At 38.2% G+C, this 20,805-nt stretch overlaps 1 protein-coding gene across 2 annotated transcripts in view; it reads right to left on the bottom strand.

The window, feature by feature from the left end:
* The window catches only part of DRD2 (dopamine receptor D2), a 164,955-nt gene that overhangs the window by 83,155 nt on the left and 60,995 nt on the right, over positions 1-20,805 (bottom strand). For both annotated transcript variants that reach the window (XM_053689833.1, XM_053689832.1), the window contains exon 3: positions 11,807-11,943. In XM_053689833.1, coding sequence (XP_053545808.1) covers positions 11,807-11,943 — 137 coding nt within the window. The remainder of the gene's footprint in view (positions 1-11,806; positions 11,944-20,805) is intronic.

The following is a 20,805-nucleotide window of genomic DNA, read 5'->3' as shown; positions in this document are numbered from 1 at the left end:
AGAATAGACATAAATGAATATAAATACATACAAAATAATAATAACATGAATAAATGAATAGGATAAAATAAACCACATAAGATATAGAAAAACCATAAATCAAATGAAATAATACACAAGAATCAAACTCAACCACCAGGGAGGCCTATTGTGTCTGCCCGAGACTCCATCACATCACCATTGTCCCAATTTGTGGACTTCTTTCTACAGCCCCTTGTCAAAAATATGAGATCGTATACCAGAGATTCTATCGACTTGTTAGAAAAATTGAAGAACATAAGGCTGGAGGATCAGTGGCTATTGGTCACTGCCGACGTAAATAGTCTTTACACAGTCATACCACAACAAGAGGGCATCAACAGGGTTGCGAGAGCACTGAATAGATACCCTTATGTGGGTCCACCTGCTCATTTTCTATTGCAGGTTCTAGAGCTGAGCCTGAGGCTGAATTATTTCAGATTCAAGAAGTCTTACTATTGCCAAATAAAAGGAACCGCCATGGGTTCGAATGTTGCCCCTTCATTCGCAAACTTATACATGGAATTTTATGAACCCAGGCCAGCACCAGACTTATATTTGCGGTTGTTATGACAACCAGTAGCGTTAATTGGATTTTTAAATTGAGTATGGAATTGATATATATGAACTAATCGGTCATTGTTATACTTCCCTGCCGGCGGCTTGGCGTATAAGGTTGCTATGTCAACCACCTCTGAGTGAGTCATGGCGCGGAGTGCTCTGTGTATAAGGTTGTTATGGTAACTAACCTTGAGTGTGGTATGCCGCCCAGTGCTTACGTCACAACATGGCCGTGATGAGCGTGTCCCTCACTACCACGCCATGCTCCACGCAATCGAATACATCAAATAGGTATTGAACAGTGACTAAATGGATAGAGTTTATAATCCTCTAGTAACAGAATCTAATTGTAAGGAATGGGATGTCTCTAAGTTTTGTTGGTTATACCCAAATACGATCTTTGATGTTTAAAGATATCCGGTGCCCATCTAGGTTGTTTACTAACACTATTAATCACCAGACACTACACGTATCACAGTCTTTGTATAATTCACCTCAACCAGGGTGTTAGATGTGTGATAGATGCATATTTTCACTCTTTTGTGATGATATTGTTCTGATGCCACTATAATTTAGCACACTATGAGAACTAATGTTTCTTTCATACTTTACTGCTCACATTAATTGCTCTTTGTAAAGATTTATGTATATAGAGCTCTTCTGTTTTGCACTCTGCACTAGGCTTGAGTTAGCCAGTACTTGTTTATTGAGGATCACCATGACAACTGTTTTTTTAATTTTGGCGCAATTTTCTCACTGGGGGAGGGGCTTATTTTGTTTAAATTTTCAGTTGAATGCACTTTTTGTTTGTCTGAGGAAGGGGAGTGTCCCCCCGAAACGTCACGCTTGATTTATTAAATTTTCACTAAAAGACCAGAGAGTGCTTTCCTCCATTTATATATCCATATCTGCTAGCACCCTGGCATCTAACCCTTTGGAAGTGAGAGTGCTCTCATTTGAATATATATATATATATAGAGAGAGAGATTTTATATATATATATATAAGTATCCAAAAGTAAGGACTGGATTCAGTTTAGATAATAAATTATTTATTCAATGGTTATATATATAAATATATGTGTGTGTGTATTTACAGACATATAGGATCCCTTTGCAGTTAAGTAGATGAAAACATGTAAAAACATTGTTATGCAATATTAATTTTTAATAAAGGTTTTAACTATGTATTTACTTTAAATAATTCACATTTCAATGTTCTTCACATTGCAGAATATGTTCTAAGTATTTATTAATAGATATTTTTATATATATATATATATATATATATATATATATATATATATATATATATACTCTCCAAAAAGCAGGCAGCCCACTGGTCTTTGCAGTAAAACTAGAATTTATTACATCAGTTTAAAAGATAACATAAGTGTTATCTTTTAAACTGATGTAATAAATTCTAGTTTTACTGCAAAGACCAGCTTTTTGGATAGTATTGGTTTGATATTAGCAGAGCACCGTGGCACTACTCAAGTAAGATTGTGCAATCCTATCCATGACTGTATATATATATATATATATATATATATATATATATATATATATATATATATATATATATATATATATAATATATGGATATATTGTACCAAAATACCATCAGATATATGTAGAAATATATATTTATGAATAAATAGAACGTATTCTGCTATGTGAAGAACATTGGAATTTGAAATATTGATATACTCATGTCAGGTTGGCGCACATGAGAATATGTGATCGGGTTTGTGCGAGAGTTGGAGTTTTTTGCTCATTTGTCTTCTATGAGGGAATTTGTGAACATGCATGCAATATTTAAAGTTTGGCTTTTTGCGCTTGTCTGGTTAGAGCAAGAGCGACAACAGTTTACTTTCGACTCACAATACGAGTGCAACCCAACAAGTGCAAAAAGCTTACTTCTAGCACAGTTAAAACTCAAGCGGGGGCATTAAAATACGCTCCACTCGTAATCTGGCCCAAAGTGGGGTCAAGCAAACCCATAGGTTATTTATTTGTATTAAAATACATTTGGGCAGAATAGGAGTAAGAAGACTGCGTAGCCTAGAACAAAATATCTTAGTTTTTGAATATATCATCTTTAAAAAAAATATATATAATTTAAGCTCCTGATAAATAGCTTTTAAAAGTTGTGTAAGAGGTTGTATTGAAAATGTATACTTCCGGGAGATTGAAGTATAAAGTGCATTTTTAAATGGACAATCTAGTCCAAAATAAACTTTCATGATTCAGATAGGGCATGTAGTTTTTTTTTTTGTTTTTTTTTAAATATTTATTTAAATCCAGCAGAGTGTACAGTCAAAATAAATTCAACCTCTTTGTGCCACGCAGGGCCAGGTAAACCACATTTCGGAGAACCTCAAAAAATAGTTTAAAACAATAACTTCATTTTATCTTAATAAGTTGGTCCCCACAGCATAAAATTTGTACACTAAACTGGAGTCTTTTCTATTTTATTTATACTGGTTAAAGAAACAAAAAAGAGAAAAAATTAGAACAAACAAACGAAACAAGCAGACAACAAAACAAACAAAGAAAAAAGAAAAGAGAAAAAAAAAAAAGGGGGGGGGGGAGGAAAGACGGGGAGGAAGGAGGGGGGGAGGAAAAGGAAGTAGAGGAGGGAGGGGGTAAAAAAAAAAGAAGAGGAATATAGGGATGTGAGAGAGAACCCCCCCCCCCCCGCGTCAGAGCACCTTCAGGTCTCTACCAAGCACCCAGAAGGACCAATTCCGAGTTCCTGAAGGGGAATATAAGGTCATGCATTTCTGTGTCTTGTAGTGACTTGATGAAGGCAGACCATTTACTAAAGAATCGTCTAATGTCTAAGTCATTATCTAGGTTAGTGTCCCTTTGTTCTAAAAGGCATTGTTTTTTCAGACAGTTCTTTATCTCTGAGATAGATGGTATTGCCCTCGTCTTCCATTTTTTGAAGATAAGATATCTAGTTGCTAAAATAGATAAAAATATCAATTTATTCTCTGGATTGTGTTCCCCATGACAAAAGACAATCAATAACTGTGTAAGACCCGGATGGGAGATCCTAAGGGTTTTGTTAATCCAGAACTCTAATTTATACCAGAGGTATCTTATTCTGGGGCAACTCCAAATCATGTGTATTACGTCCGCTGCGGGGAGTGAACACTTTGGACATTTGTTAAAGCTGGCATAATGAATTTTATCGCCTTTTTTGGGGGTGAAGTATGCATTGTGAAGAAGTTTAATGTGCATCTCACGCCATGTAGCTGAGAGAGAAACCTGAGCCACTTTGCAAATTGAGCTTTTAATAGTTTTTGTATCAATAGTTGATTGTGGTAATAGCCTGTTCCATAAAGCAGTAATTTTCTCTAGCTCTACAACGCCTTTGCCTGATTTAAGTAGCTGATAGCATGGGGAGATGGACTTGATGGCGTTCTTGAACAGAGTGATCCAGCCTTCCAGTTTTCCCATATTCCAGCTCCATCCTACCTCGTTCACTAGTTCGAGTAGAAAGTGTCTAACTTGTAGGAATGCAAAAAATTCCTTATTGTTGATGTGAAACTCTCCTTTTAGCTCGTCAAAGGATTTGACAATGTTCCTTTCTGGGTCCCAAAGTTGTATTACCCTACTCAAACCTAGGTCTTGCCACTTCCTAAAAGTTCCTGAACTGACTCCTGCGGGGAATTTCGGATTTCCCTGTATTGGAAGATAGTGAGAAATTTTCCCATTTAGGGATAATAGATTACTTATTCTCCACCAGGCCCTTAGTGGATTAGAAACAGATTTAAATCTTTTGATTCTGCCTGGTAGGTCTTTTGGTGGGCAGTGGACCAGCGCTATCAACTGATACGGGCTACACATGTTCTCTTCCAGGGGCTGATTCGTAACATAGTTACTCTGGGATAACCAGTCGGCCACCACGCGGGCTAAAAAAGCATAATTATAGGATCGGATATCTGGCAATGCAAGACCAGCACTCTCTTTTGATAGAAAAAGTTTAGTTAGGGATATCCTAGGTCTTTTTTCCTGCCAGAGGAATTTGCTAAGTGAGCCATTTAAGCAGCAGATGTCTTTCTCCAAGAGAATTAATGGAACGTTCTGGAGAACGTAGAGGAGTTTTGGGAGCAAGATCATTTTAAACAAAGCAATCCGTCCGGATAAAGATAGCGGAAGAGATTGCCAATTTTTAAGTTTTTCCCTGATCATTTCAAAAATCGGAGAGAAATTAAGATTGTACAGGTCCCCCTGGGATGAAGGGATTAAAATTCCAAGATATTTAAGAGATATTTTAGAGACGGTAAAGGGGGTATCATAAAGAGAGTCTTTGTTTTGTCTCAACCATAGTAGTTCCGATTTTACTTCGTTAATCCTGTATCCCGAGAAGGACCCAAATTGAGTAGTAATGTTTAACAATTTGGGGATGCTGGATTTAGTATCTGAAAGGTATAACAGAAGGTCATCCGCATATAAAGCAATTTTTATAACTTGCTTCCCCACCTTGATGCCTGGAAGTTGTTGCCTAACCATAATTGCTAGTGGTTCGATTGAGATGTCGAAAAGAAGGGGAGAGAGGGGGCACCCCTGGCGCGTTCCCCTTCCGAGAGTTATCTGTGAAGAGGCTATAGAATTGACAATCAGGGTAGTGTGTGGTTCTTTATAGAGATTCATAATAAATTCGAGAAATTTACCTTTGAAACCAAAATTTGTCAGAGATGAAAAAAGATGGTCAAAATGTATTGAATCGAATGCTTTCTCTGCATCGATCGAAAGAATAGCCAGGTCGGGTGCCACCCCCTCCCCCCCTCCCTCGAGTACCTCCAGTTTCCTAAAATACTCTGTAATAAGTATGGCCTCTCTGATTTTAGCTGAGGAGTTTCGGCCCCTAAGAAACCCTGCCTGGTCCGGGTGTATCACCATGGCAAGTGGTGCTTGGAGGCGTTCAGCAAGGATAGAGCAAAATATCTTATAATCTCCGTTCAGGAGAGCTATGGGCCTATATGATTCTTTGAGGGAGGGATCTTTCCCTCCCTTCAAAATGAAGACAGTATTAGATGAAGAGAAAGAGGCGGCCACCTGATTGCCTTTGATGTACATACTGTTAAATAAATTGTTGAGATAGGGAGTAATCTCAGAATTCAGAATTTTGTAGAACTCGTTTGGGAGACCGTCTGGTCCGGGTGATTTATTATTGGCAAGATCTACAATTGTTTTATTTATCTCTAATTCAGTGATTGGTGTGTTTAGGGAGTTAATCAGTTCCGTTGATATTTTTGGGCAGGTAACTCGACTCCAGAATTGGGATGCCTGTGAAATATCTGAGCCTCTGCTTAGATAAAGATTCTGATAGTAGCTGGTGAAAGCTTTCGCTATTGCTTCTGGTTTATCAAGAAGAATACCATCCTCTTGAATCTTTTCAATGAGAGATGTTTTCCTTTCCCTTTTTACCAGATTTGCCAGTAGTTTGCCAGATTTGTTACCGAATCTATAGATTCTGGCTTGGAGTCTGAGATCCCTCTGCGTTTCCTGGAAGATTGTAAATGTGTCTCTTGTGTTTTTAGCCCGAATATATTTTGCCCAGTATCTAGGTGATTTTTCAAGTAGATAAGAGTTATATGAATTGATCACTGAGCTAGTAATTTCTTTCTCCCTTTGTCGTATTTTCCTAAATCTTTCTGCGCTATAGGCTATGATTTCGCCCCGGAGGACTGCCTTAGCAGCCTCCCAGAAAAGCAGGGGCGAATCTGTGTAGTCTTGATTATGATCCAGGTAATCCGCAAATTTGAGTTTAAGCCAATTCTTAAACTTCAGATCATTCGCGAGAAAGGAGGGAAATAAAAAGCGTGTTGGTTTCTTATTGTAGCAGCTAGTCTGCAGCTCAAGCGAGATGGGGCCGTGATCTGATAAAAAGATAGGAGACAAGCCTGCTTTTGCTTCTGTCAGCCTTATTCTGTCGCTGATGAGAAAAAGATCGATTCTAGACATTGTTTTGTGCGCCTTGGACAGACAGGTGAAATCTCTGGCATCGGGGTTTTGAAGCCTCCAAATATCTCTTATTGCTAGGTTGTGCATAATTGATTTTATTAATTTAGCTTCTAAATTATCCCGTTTTTGTTTAGGCGACTTACCAGAGATTCTAAGTCTGTCCAATGGGCACTGTGGAGACATATTGAAATCACCTCCTAGTATTAGGTGTCCCTCCTGAACAGAGAGAATTTTGGCCTGGATCTTGTGCCAAAAGCTGGGGTCTAATTTGTTAGGGGCATAAACATTGCATAGTGTATAGATTGTTTTGTGGATTTTAGCTTTAATTATTACAAATCTCCTATCTGGGTCTATGTCACTGTGAGTAACCGCTTGGCCAATTTTCTTCCCAATCAGGATCGCCACCCCTCTTTTCCTTCGCTCTCCCGGGGAGAAGAAGATTTCTTTCACCCATGTGGATTTAAGTTTCTGAGATTCTTCTGTTGTTAAATGTGTTTCCTGCAAGAATGCTATATCGGCCCCTGATTTCCTCAGATGCGTTAAAATGGCCTTCCTTTTAATTGGAGTGGAGATCCCACCCACATTCCATGAAACTAATTTAAAGTTGGCCATAGGTTTTTAACTGGGTAGTGTGACCAAGTCCAAGTGTGACCGGCGCGGGTGGGAAGGGAAGGAAAGGGAAAGAGGGAAAAAAAAAGAAGGGGAAACCCCCCCCACAAAACCCCAAAATTTTAAACAAAAAAAAAAGGAAGGAAAACCAGGAGGGCTTAAGGCCCCATCTATCGTTACTTTCCTAAGGCAAGGAATCCTGCTCATGATAAAGAAAAGAAGAAAGAAAAAAAGGAAAAAGAAAAGAGTAGAAAAGTCAACGGGAGATAAATCCCTTTCCCCTTTCTCTCTCTCTCTTCCCTTTTCAGCCTGGTGGATATGTGCCTAAAGTGTTGGAGTCTTTCAAATGTTGTTCTACTTCTTGAAGAGTATTGAAAATAAATGTGTTCTCAGCTTCTTTGATTTTAAGTTTTGCAGGATAGATTATGGTGGCTTGGTAGACCTGTTGGATCAATTTTGTGCACATAGGGGCTAACACCCTCCTTTTGGATGATGTTTCGGCTGAGAAGTCTTGAAAAAGGAGAATTTTCGATTCTCCAATGGTAATAGGCTGATTCTTGCGATAGAATTGCATCAAAGTAACCTTATCTTGAAAATTCAAGAGTTTTGCGATTACTGGTCTAGGTCTATGATTTCCTTTATTATCCACCCAGGGTCTACCAAGCCTATGTACCCTCTCTACTACTATCGGTGGGTAGTTAGGTGGGAGTTTGAGAAGCTGAGGTAAATGCTCGGAAATAAAGGAGTTTAGATCCTCATATCTTTTATCCTCGGGTATCCCTATCAGGCGTATATTATTTCTGCGGGCACGGTTCTCAATATCTTCAAGTTTAGCCTGAATTACATTTAGGGAGTGTTTAGTTGAATCTAACTTGGTGTTATGTGATATGGTAAGATCTTCAAGATCTGAAACTCTCTGCTCAATTTCATTAATTCTGCCTGCAAACTGTCTAATTTCCTGAGATAGGAGAGTGATATCTTGTTTGATCTCTGACTTTAGTGCATCAAAGTTAGGGGCTAATGCTTCCGTTATTCTGGTGACTAAATTTTGCATATCCGATACATCAGTTAGGGAGGATGTGGTAAGACGTGATTCTTGAGATTCAACTGAGGTTGCTATGGTGTTCTTTGCTCTCCTGTCTTTGTGTTTTGCAGTCATGACTGGCGAGGGAGTCTTAGCATGTGAGTGAAAAAATTTATCCATGAGATGCTTCAGTGAATAAAAAAGAAAAAATTGTGTTTAAAAAATTGTCAAAGTGCTAAAATAAGGAGAGAAAAGTGAGGGAAGGGAGTGGGGGAAACTGTGGGGAAATGTGAGGGGAGTGCGTGCACTACTTTAAGCCTGATTTCAGTTAGTGAGAGAAAAAAAAAAAAAAAAAAAAAGGGGGGGGGGTGCAGATGCAGGCCGTCGGAGAAAATTTTTTCCAGGGGCCGGGGGGTGATTAGAGACACGCTCGCCAGGGCTTATAGATGTGATTTAGGGATATTGAAGGGAGAGCCACTAATTCTAGGCAGGATTACTCCTTTTAAGTGTTTAGCTGTTATTTTTGTTTTATTAACTGTGCCCGTGACCCTGTATTTTAGGAAACCTTACTAAAGAGTATCGAACTCTATGTGTTATCTAGTTTTGTTTAAAGTAAGCGAATTGTTGTTAGATAGAGATTGTTTTTAGATCAGTTGAAGAATTTACCAGGCATGACCAAGTGGTCCTAGTAAGTGGCACCAGAAACTTGAAACCTGGGCAGCTCTTATGTGGCAAGAGCTGCAGTAAAAGAAAGAAAACCCCAAAAGATGCTCAGCTTATAACATTAAACATTGAATCTGCATTCTTATATTTCAGAGCAGGGATAACAGGGGGAGAGGAAACTCAAAAGTAGGTGCAGCCAGTAGGCTGGTCAAAGTTTATTTTTATGTATATAACCACAGCCCTAGGGAGTCTAGACTATAGTGTAGAGAAGTAGGATAAAGGAATCGTTTCAAGTCATGTGTTTCTAGGTTACCTGTGGCTGTTTAGCCTACGGTATAATGATCCTAGATACTAATAATTGCAGCAATGTTCTGAGATACAGCATTCGACATATACTTTCAACACTTCCCCCCCTTTCCTAGAGGGGTGACCAGAATAAACCTGGAAGTTTATATGAATTTGTAACTTTTGCCTGTTTAAAGCCTTAATCTATTCCACCCGTCTATATAACATCAACTCTTATAGTGCAATAGGATTTAACTCTTTACAGTTATTTAAACAGTTATACAGATATGTGAATTTTCAAAGTGGTATAAGTCCCATTTAAGTCCCCGAGTACTTTTTAAGAGCTTCTTGCTCCTTTGTCAGTTCCAGGGTCAGACCCTGTCAGTCCTTATATATATGTTTCCTTCAAGTGGCACTGGCAGTTTTAAACAAAAAAGAAGGAAGAAAACACAGAGTGTATCAGCTCTAAGGTGCCTGTTTAGAGACTTACCCCCCCCCCTTCACGCGTTATCCAGCCACCCCAGAAGTCCGTCGTCAACTCAGATATTCCGGCAGGCAGCCCGGTCCCAGAGCAGGGACTGCTATGCCTCCTCCTTTGCTCCGGCTGGTCCAGTGAGCAGCATCAGTCCCCCTCGCAGATCGTTGGGACCGGGGGAGGCAGCAGCACCAGCCTGTGCAGCAGGGCAGTCTGTAGGGGGTGCCCCCGGACCGAGGTCCCGCTCCGTGCTTGAGCCCCGTTCCCTCCCACGCAGCACCGGTGGGGGAGGGAGGAGCAGGGAGGAGCCGATCCACGGGCCGTCGGAGGGGTCACAGAGGTGCAGGATGTGGCAGCGGGACGCCAGCGGGGCCGCAACACAGCGGCAGGCGGATCCGTGGATCAGCAGGATAACGGCAAAGCCACAGCGGTGGGTCAGATGGAAAGGTAAGGTGTTAGCAGGGCTGCATCGATGCGGCAAACACACATTTGCAATGGTAGAAGAAAGACCGCCAGCAGAGTCACCGCAGTGCGGCGTGTTTGGAAGGAAAGTTATCCAGCAGTTTAAAGTTAGTTGTCGTGGGGCGGCTGGCGCACAGGGGGAGTTTTGTCCTATGGTGACAATGCAGGTATTCTTTAGCAAACAGACAGGGTCCCAGAAACTTGAGTGGGTTTAAATGTATTGGCAGAGTTCAGGCCCAAGAAAAGAGCAGATATGATGGATGTTTGTGTTTTGTAAAAAAAAAGTCCAGATAGATGGAGGTAACAAAGGCCAGTGGGATGATAGGCCACTAGCATGGGTTCCGGAACAGATTTTGCTTGACTGTCCACGCAAATGCATCAGCCCACAGTCAGGGGCTGAGGGCTGGGCGCATAGAGATTTACCGCCAGCAGGTATGGGACTGGAGCTATTGCTTGGGCTACACCTGTGCAGCACACCTGTGTAGCTCCTCCTCCACCGGAAACCCAAAGTTTGTCAGGAGCATTCCTAGGGCATGTAGTTTTAAACAACTTTCCAATTTAGTTTGTATCACCAATTCTGCTTTGTTCTCTTGGTATTCTGTCCCTTTAAGCTTACTTTGTATTCATTACAATTTAAAATTAAATTTGATTCAATTAAATTCAGATATTTTTTTTCAGGTATTTCTATATATCTGCTTTTTATTGCCATTCATATATTTTCAGTATATGCATTAACTTGTTCCATCAGGAAGGGGCGGATGTTCTTTGGTTTTGCCTGGGATTTGAGTGCTTTTAGTGCACAGGATTACTTTATTTTTGTTAGGTTAAAATATATCCTTGATATAAATACATAATATTAGCACATACTGCTTTCTCATTGATGCCCTGCAATCATTACGCTATATTCTGTGAAACAATACATTTTATAAAACTCATTTTCGAAAAACAGTTGTGGTAGAAATTGAATACCTATTGGAAGAAAAACCAACCAGCTAAGTCATTAGTTTGATGCCAAAATTATTTACAGCAACGGGCAACTTTACTGCACATTAATCTGATGGTATACAGAAAAAAAAAGTCCCATAAATTACAGGTACTTCAAAAAAATCTAAATTTGTTCCTCATTAATGCTATGAAACAAACGTGTGCCCCAACCTTGAGCTGTAACTTTTGGGATTATATAGGAAAATATCCACATTTCTCATATTAGTCTAAACCTATAAGTGATATCATTCTCCTGAATATCACTAGGGATTGTATATAGAGGTATTGTACATGTAAAGTTTACCCAGACTGGGGACGATTATTGTATACTGGGACTTTATATTTTTAGTTTTTAATTTTGTATTGTTATTGTATTATTAACCAATGATTTGAAAGCAGTCCTATATACAATACTGCTGCTGTGCTTTGTATTATTTGTTTTGGAATAATGTAAAAAAAACTAACATTTTTAACATATTTGATGTCTTTCCTTAGAAAATAAATGCACATGCCTAATTAAACACAAAATTGTGCCTGTGCACATCTACTTTAAACATAGTATATAAATATATATGACAAGATATCAACTAGATGCATTTGTCTGTCTACTATTAAGGAAATGCCATGTATATAAATAACATATAACAAATATCAGCCACTATACATATATCTTGTTCTCTTTGATAAAACAACATATTAAGGCTCTACAAAAGGGAAAACAAGAATCAATATATGCTTAGAATTTACCTGTGCTGTTGAGCCCAAATAGAAGAGGACAGGAAATTGCAAAAGAGAGGACCCACACTACAGAGATCATGACCGTCACTCTACGTTTGGAGCTGTACCGTGTATTATAAAGCATTGGCATTGCCACTGCTGTGTACCTGAAATAAATGGACAGTTCAGAAATAAGACATAAAACAGACACAGAGCTCAATCCTACAAATATCGTCCAACAGCACTACACATGTAATATCTAATATAATGGGTCTCTTTAGATGACTGCCAGTGAATTAAAGGGGCATTGTACTCAAATTATCCACACGGAAAAGAGCAGTACTTAAACAGGTTGTTTTTTCTTTAAATTATTTTGATTTGCTTGAAAAAATGTCAAGTAAAAGCTGTTTAAATATATATTGAAGCCAATTCAAATGTATCAGTTGTGTACTTCCTACTAATGCTCACAGTTTGATTGATAATTCCTACTAATACTCACTGGCTGATAGGTACTTAATACTAATGCTCATTGGCTGATTGATAATTCCTACTAATACTCACTGGCTGATAGGTACTTCCTACTAAAGCTCACTGGCTGATAAGTACTTCCTACTAATGTTCACTTGCTGATAGGTACTTCATACTAATGCTCATTGGCTGAAAGGTACTTCCTACTAATACTCACTGGCTGATAGGTACTTCCTACTAATGTTCACTGGCTGATAAGTCCTTCCTACTAATGCTCACTGGCTGATAGGTACTTCATACTAATGCTCATTGGCTGATTGGTACTTCCTACTAATACTCACTGGCTGATAGATACTTCCTACTAATGCTCAATGGCTGATAAGTACTTCCTACTAATGCTTACTGTCTGATAGGTACTTCCTTCTAATACTTGTTGGCTGATAGGTACTCCCTTCTAATACTCATTAGCTGATAGATACATCCTTCTAATACTTGTTGGCTGATAGGTACTTCCTACTAATGCTCACTGGCTGATAGGTACTTCCTACTAATGCTCACTGGCTGATAGGTACCTCTTTCTAATACTCATTGGCTGATAGGTACTTTCTTCTAATGATCATTGGCTGATAGGTATTCTCTCCTAATACTCATTGGCTGAAAGGTACTTCCTTCTAATACTCGTTGGCTGATAGGTACTTCCTTCTAATGCTCATTGGCTGATAGGTACTGCCTCCTAATACTCATTGGCTGATAGGTACTTCCTTCTAATAATCGTTGGCTTATAGCTACTTCCTTCTAATAGTCATTGGCTGATAGATACTTCCTTCTAATACTTGTTGGCTGATAGGTACTTCCTACTAATGCTCACTGGCTGATAAGTACTTCCTACTAATGTTCACTGGCTGATAGGTACTTCATACTAATTCTCACTGTCTGATAGGTACTTCATACTAATGCTCATTGGCTGATTGATACTTCCTACTAATGCTCACTGGATGATAGGTATACTTCATACTAATGCTCATTGGCTGATAGGTACTTCCTACTAATACTCACTGGCTGATAGGTACTTTCTACTTATACTCACTGGCTAATAGGTACATCCTACTAATGCTCACTGGTTGATAGGTACTTCATACTAATTCTCACTGTCTGATAGGTACTTCATACTAATGCTCATTGGCTGATCGATACTTCCTACTAATGCTCACTGGATGATAGGTATACTTCATACTAATGCTCATTGGCTGATAGGTACCTCCTACTAATACTCACTGGCTGATAGGTACTTCCTACTAATGCTCACTGGCTGATACGTACTTCCTACTAATGCTTACTGGCTGTTAGGTACTTCCTACTAATGCTCACTGGCTGATAGGTACTTCCTGCTAATGCTCACAGGCTGATAAGTACCTCTTTCTAATACTCATTGGTTGATAGGTACTGCCTTCTAATGCTCATTGGCTGATAGGTACTTCCTCCTAATACTCATTAGCTGATAGGTACTTCCTTCTAATACTCGTTGGCTGATAGGTACTTCCTCCTAATACTCATTGGCTGATAGGTACTTCCTTCTAATACTCGTTGGCTGATAGGTACTCCCTTCTAATACTCATTGGCTGAAAGATACTTCCTTCTAATACTTGTTGGCTGATAGGTATTTCCTACTAATGCTCACTGGCTGATAAGTACTTCCTACTAATGTTCACTGGCTGATAGGTACTTCATACTAATGCTCATTGGCTGATTGGTACTTCCTACTAATACTCACTGGCTGATAGGTACTTCCTACTAATGCTCACTGGCTGATAAGTACTTCCTACTAATGCTCACTGGCTGATAGATACTTCATACTATTCCTCACTGGCTGATAGGTACTTCCTACTATTGATTACTGGCTGATAGGTACTTCCTACTAATGCTCACTGGCTGATAGGTACTTCCTGCTAATGCTCACAGGCTGATAGGTACCTCTTTCTAATACTCATTGGCTGATAGGTACTTTCTTCTAATGCTGATTGACTGATAGGTACTTCCTCCCAATACTCATTGGCTGATAGGTACTTCCTTCTAATGCTCATTGGCTGATAGGTACTTTCTGCTAATGCTCACAGGCTGATAGGTACCTCTTTCTAATACTCATTGGCTGATAGGTACTTCCTTCTAATGCTCATTAGCTGATAGGTACTTCCTTCTAATACTCATTAGCTGATAGGCACATCCTACTAATAATGATATAGCTGCACCACCAACTGTATTAAAGGGCCACTGTAAGTAAATATTTTCTATACCTGTTACTAACTAACTACCCCAAATATGCTTTTTATCAATAGCATTTCATTAACATATCTCTACCGTATATCAGAAATCTTGTCTGCAAATTTAATTGTTTTCCAAACCCACTCTGTGGGTATCCTTTGCTCTGTACCAATCCGTTTACAATACCTAGGTTTCAAAATGGCGCTTTAAACACAAAGTTATTGGTTTAAGTATTTTGAACATCCAGTGCTGTAAATAGTGGGCAGGATAACGCGACATCATCGGCGAATAAAATATATAACTTTTAGAACGTTATGAAACTTCGTTTTGGAGAAAATATAGGTCAGTAGGTTTTAATTAATGTTTATTAACTTTAATATGTTAGTTGTTTAGCTTAAAAATTATAACACAAAGTAATCCTTTAAAACATCATGATTTTATTTTGTGTACTGAGTAGATTAACTTGATGTATGATTAACAATGATGAAAAAGTTTTTTGTTCTCTTTATGTCCTTTGTTGAAAAATTATGATAAATGTAATTAGAGATGTAAATAATGACCACTAGATGGCATTAAGTAAAACAAAAAAAGTTTGTATTAATTGAACACAGGTGAGAACAGGTGTGGTGGGTGGAGCCACAGCCTTTATAAGGTTTGTTTTTAGAGTTGTATGTTAGACATGAATAAGGACATGGGTCCGAAACGTTGTCTGTTTTAAGTGGCACAATAAAATCATGATGTTTTAATACAGTTGGTGGTGCAGCTTTATCATTTTTTTTGTACTGACTTCTTGGGACCTTGGTGCAGGTCCAATAGTTGGCACACCTACAAACAAGTTTTGTTATACCCTTGGTGCTTGGGCAATTCTTTGCTTTCTACATCCTACTAATGCTCACAGGCTGATAGGTACTTCCTGCTAATGCTCACAGGCTGATAGGTACTTCTCTCTAATGCTCATTGGCTATGTACTTTTTTCTAATGCTCATTGGCTGATAGGTACTTCCTCCTAATACTCATTGGCTGATAGGTACTTCCTTCTAATGCTCATTGGCTGATAGGTTGGCTGATAGGTACTTCCTCCTAATACTCATTGGATGATAGGTACATCCTACTAATGCTCACTGGCTGATAGGTACTTCCTGCTAATGTTCACAGGCTGATAGGTACTTCTTTCTAATGCTCATTGGTTGATATGTACTTTTTTCTAATGCTCATTGGCTGATAGGTACTTCCTCCTAATACTCATTGGCTGATAGGTACTTCCTTCTAATGCTCATTGGCTGATAGGTACATCCTACTAATGCTCACTGGCTGATAGGTACTTCCTGCTAATGCTCACAGGCTGATAGGTACTTCTTTCTAATGCTCATTGGCTGATATGTACTTTTTTTCTAATGCTCATTGGCTGATAGGTACTTCCTCCTAATACTCATTGGCTGATAGGTACTTCCATTTAATACTCATTGGCTGATAGGTACTCCTTTCTAATACACATTGGCTGATAGATACATCCTTCTAATACTTGTTGGCTGATAGGTACTTCCTACTAATGCTCAATGGCTGATAAGTACTTCCTACTAATGTTCACTGGCTGATAGGTACTTCATACTAATGCTCATTGGTACTTCCTTCTTATACTCATTGGCTGATAGATACTTCCTTCAAATGCTAATTGGCTGATAGGTAGTTCCTTCTAATACTCGTTGGCTGATAGGTACCGCCTTCTAATACTAATTGGCTGATTGGTACTTATTGTAATACTTATTGGCTGATAGGTACTTACTTGTAATTCTAATTGGCTGATAGGTACTTATTGTAATACATATTGGATGATAGGTACTTGTAATTGTTATTGACTGAAAGGTACTTCCTATAAATGTTCACTGGCTGATAGATACTTACTATAATTTGTCATTGGCTCATAGCTACTTCCTGCTAACTCTAATTGCTAACAGGTAAATGATCATGAATACTTATGAGCAATGAGCATTAGTATAAAGAACCCAGATAATAATGCTAAATTGATTTAATTTTATAATGGAACTATTTTAGTATCATATATTTGCAGGCAAAACTATAATTTCAACATGTTTTAAACACAATTCTTTCATATGTCCATTTTGTCTATTTTTTCTAAATATTTTCTATTGTAAATTCCCCAACAAGTTAACACTTTGATAAGTTCCCCACCCCCATTGAATGATACAATACTGATGTATAATGAGCAATTACAGATACAGAGACCTGGTATACATGAGAGGGGAGGTATCAGGATGACTGAGAGTTTAGATCTGGATAGTGTCTATAAACAGTGAGATAGAGAGAAGATAGATTTAGCACAAGTTTGTAAAAGGTGCAAAAGAGAAGTCACATTTCTCCTTATGATAATAAAATGTGTTGTAAACAAAAACTGTGGTGTAATTTCATTATTTAGTTTGTTGACTTTGGCCAGAATTTGATTCTGAATGAAAATGTATTTTATTAATTCCTCCACAGAGAGGTTAGAGAGTGCCCTGCAGGATCTAGAAGGATGACCCTGCAACATGCTACACAACAATGGCTTGATTAGTTCAGGAGCTCTAATGAATGAACCCCCAGCAGATAAGTTAAACATACTGAAGAGGCTTTTCAAGAAATCTATTGCCAGACTATTCAATGCAAGTTATATGATGCAAATACTGTCTGTGGTTAGCTGTACACATCCTTCATTCAGAGGAGACATACCTGGTGCTAAAAGTGAAAATGGTCTATACCCTTGGTAGACACCATCTCATGCCGATCTAAATAAGGCCCTATCCATGATCACACCAGAAGGTTAACGGGACCATCTACTCCAGCATTTTTATTGTTTAAAAATATAGGCCTAGATTACGAGTTTTGCGTTAGAGGCTATGCGGTGCTAACAAGCAGTTTTGTCTCACCGCTCACTTACATGCAGCGCTGGTATTACGAGTTTTCAGAAACCCGTCGTTAAAAGGCAAGAAGTGAGAATTTGAGCAAAATTGTTCTCATTACCGCACTTCAATACCAGCGTTGCTTAAGTCAGCAGTGAGCTGGTCGTACGGGCTCGTGCACGATTTCCCCATAGGAATCAACGGGGAGAGCTGGCTGAGAAAAAGTCTAACACCTGCAAAAAAGCAGCATAAAACTCACTAACGCAGCCCCATTGATTCCTATGGGAAATAAAAGTTATGTCTACACCTAACACCCTAACATGAACCCCGAGTCTAAACACTGAGTCTAGATAGTATTTTATTTGGGGGGTTGGTTGTGTGGGTGGAGGGTTTTACTGTTGGGGGGGGGGTGTTTGTATTTTTTTTTTACAGGTAAAAGAGCTGATTACTTTGGGGCGATGCCCCACAAAAGGCCCTTTTAAGGGCTATTGGTAGTTTAGTTTAGGCTAGGGTTTTTTTTTTTTATTTTGGGGGGGCTTTTTTATTTTGATAGGGCTATTAGATTAGGTGTAACTAGTTTAAATATCTGCAATTTGTTTATTATTTTCTGTAATTTAGTGTTTGTTTTTTTGTACTTTAGCTAATTTAATTTAGGTAATTGTGTTTAATTTAGTTAATTTATTTAATTATAGTGTAGTGTTAGGTGTTAGTGTAACTTAGGTTAGGTTTTATTTTACTTTTGTATTTATTTTAGCTAGGTAGTTATTAAATAGTTAATAACTATTTAATAACTATTCTACCTAGTTAAAATAAATACAAACTTGCCTGTAAAGTAAAAATAAACCCTAAAATAGATATAATGTAACTATTAGTTATATTGTAGCTAGCTTAGGGTTTATTTTATAGTTAAGTATTTAGTTTTAAATAGGAATTATTTAGTTAATGATTGGAATTTTTATTTAGATTTATTTTAATTATATTTAAGTTAGGGGGTGTTAGGGTTAGACTTAGATTTAGGTGTTAATACATTTAGTATAGTGGCGACATTGGGGACGGCAGATTAGGGGTTAATAAATGTAGGAAGGTGGCGGCGATGTTAGGTACGGCAGATTAGGGGTTAATAATATTTAACTAATGTTTGTGAGGCGGGAGTGCAGAGGTTTTGGGGTTAATATGTTTATTATAGTTTCGGCGACGTTGGGGGCGGCAGAATAGGGGTTAATAAGTGTAGGTAGGTTGCAGCGACATTGGGGCTGCAGATTAGGGGTTAATAAATATAATGTAGGTGTTGGCGATGTTGGGGGCAGCAGATTAGGGGTTAAAAATTTTATTATAGTGTTTGCGATGCGTGAGGGCTTTGGTTTAGGGGTTAATATGTAGTTTATGGGTGTTAGTGTACTTTTAGCACTTTAGTTATGAGTTTTATGTTACAGCGTTGTACCATAAAACTCTTAACTACTGACTTTTAAATGCATTAGGGATCTTGGAGGTAGAGGGTGTACCGCTCACTTTTTGGCCTCCCAGGACAGACTTGTAATATCAGCGCTATGGAAGTCCCATAGAAAAAATACTTTACGAAGTTTACGTAAGTCGTTTTGCGGTAAGGCCAAAGAACTGTGCGGTGACCCTAAACCTTCAAGACTTGTAATAGCAGCGGTAGTGAAAAAACAGCGTTAGGACCTCTTAACGCTGCTTTTTTACCCTAACGCACAACTCGTAAACTAGCCGAAAGATAATCCCTTTATTACCCATTCCCCAGTTTTGCATAACCAACACAGTTATATTTATACACTTTTTACCTCTGTAATTACCTTGTATCTAAGCCTCTGCAGACTGCCCTTTTGACAGGCCTCCAATTTAGCCAATCAGTATTGACTCCTAAATAACTCGAGAGGAGTGAGCACAATGTTATCTATATGGCAAACATGAACAAGCATTGTCTAGCTGTAAAAAATGTCAAAAAGCACTAAAATAAGAGGCGGTGTTCAAGTGTTTAGAAATTAACAAATTAGCCTACCTAGGTTTAGCTTTCAACAAAGAACACCAAGAGAATGAAAAACATTTGATGATTAAAGCAAATAGGAAAGTTGTTTAAAATTGCATGTCCTATCTGTATCATGAAAGTTTAAGTTCAGATCATTACAACAAATTTACTTCACAAATTAGTAAATTGCAAAGATTCCACTCAATAAGGCTTGGAAAGAGTTAGTTGGAAATCCCATTGTGCATGCAGACAGCTGAAGCATTTGATCTCTAGTGGACCTAATTCTCAGCTTCCTCGGATTAAAAGGAATATGATAACAAGCTGTTTAGTATGCAAGCAGGGGAAGACAGGAGCTTCTGAACGATTCTGCCAAAAGGAACACATTTAGTATCAATTATTTCTTACAATATAATACAATTGTACTTAAATTATGGAATCTTTACATATTTTGGTATTTATTTATAATTTGCCTTCGCTTTTCTACAAAGAGTTAGGGAAATAAGGAAACATACTGGATAATTTGTTGTCTCTATACAAGTTGACTATAGATGCCAGTATACTATTTGTTTCATCTGTTTGTATTTAACAGAATTTATATATAATATTGCTTGCGCCTGCATTATTTAACAATACTGTTGTGAACGTGTTTGCACTTTGTTTTTCTTTATTTCAAGATCTTGTTTGAACAACTTTGCAGATAAAATATTGCAATTTAGCGGTTTCACTGTACTGTTAAAATCCATTACAAGAAGATGTAATAAGTCCTTCAAATAGAAACCTTGTTTTCAGATGTCAATCACGAAAAACCAATAAATAGTGCTTTAAATGTATATGTAAAAAAAACAACAATACTTTTAAAATATTAAAGGGGACAATAAAGTCATTAAGTAACCATGGTCAGTATGCTCCTCGTGCACACACAAATGGAATTCAGGTGATTTAGCAGTGGTGAGGATGGAATCGGACGGCAATAGGTTTCTTTTGAACTCAGAAATGTGCAATCTTGTTTTAAAGGCAAGTTATGAAAAGTCACTAACGGTGACAATCATGACAGTGCAAGTGAAACAAACATTAATAGAAATAAATTTCTACACACTATCCCTAGCTGTTGGCGTCCTGATCTCACTTTTTCTGCAGATGCCCTTAGCAGTACGCGATATAACATACGCAACACATATATAAATAAGCCTTTATACGCATGTTAAGAAACCACTACAGTGTCGTCCCATGTAGCCATGTCAGAGTGTCTTGCACATGTGCAACGTAGTTAATTGTTTCTAAATAGACCTGGAATACCTGCAAAGAGGTCTAAATACAATTCCAAGGCTTTATCAAGTGCCTTGAGGAATTGAATTTGAAACGGCAAAAATAGTCTTCAAAAGGTGTTGGAAAGTCTCTTAAAAATAGATTGTGATCACCCTATA

Source organism: Bombina bombina, chromosome 8, assembly GCF_027579735.1.
Source record: "Bombina bombina isolate aBomBom1 chromosome 8, aBomBom1.pri, whole genome shotgun sequence".
Taxonomy (NCBI): Eukaryota; Metazoa; Chordata; class Amphibia; order Anura; family Bombinatoridae; genus Bombina; species Bombina bombina.
The sequence above is the reverse complement of the archived record's forward strand: the minus strand, read 5'-3'. Positions and strand labels throughout refer to the sequence as shown.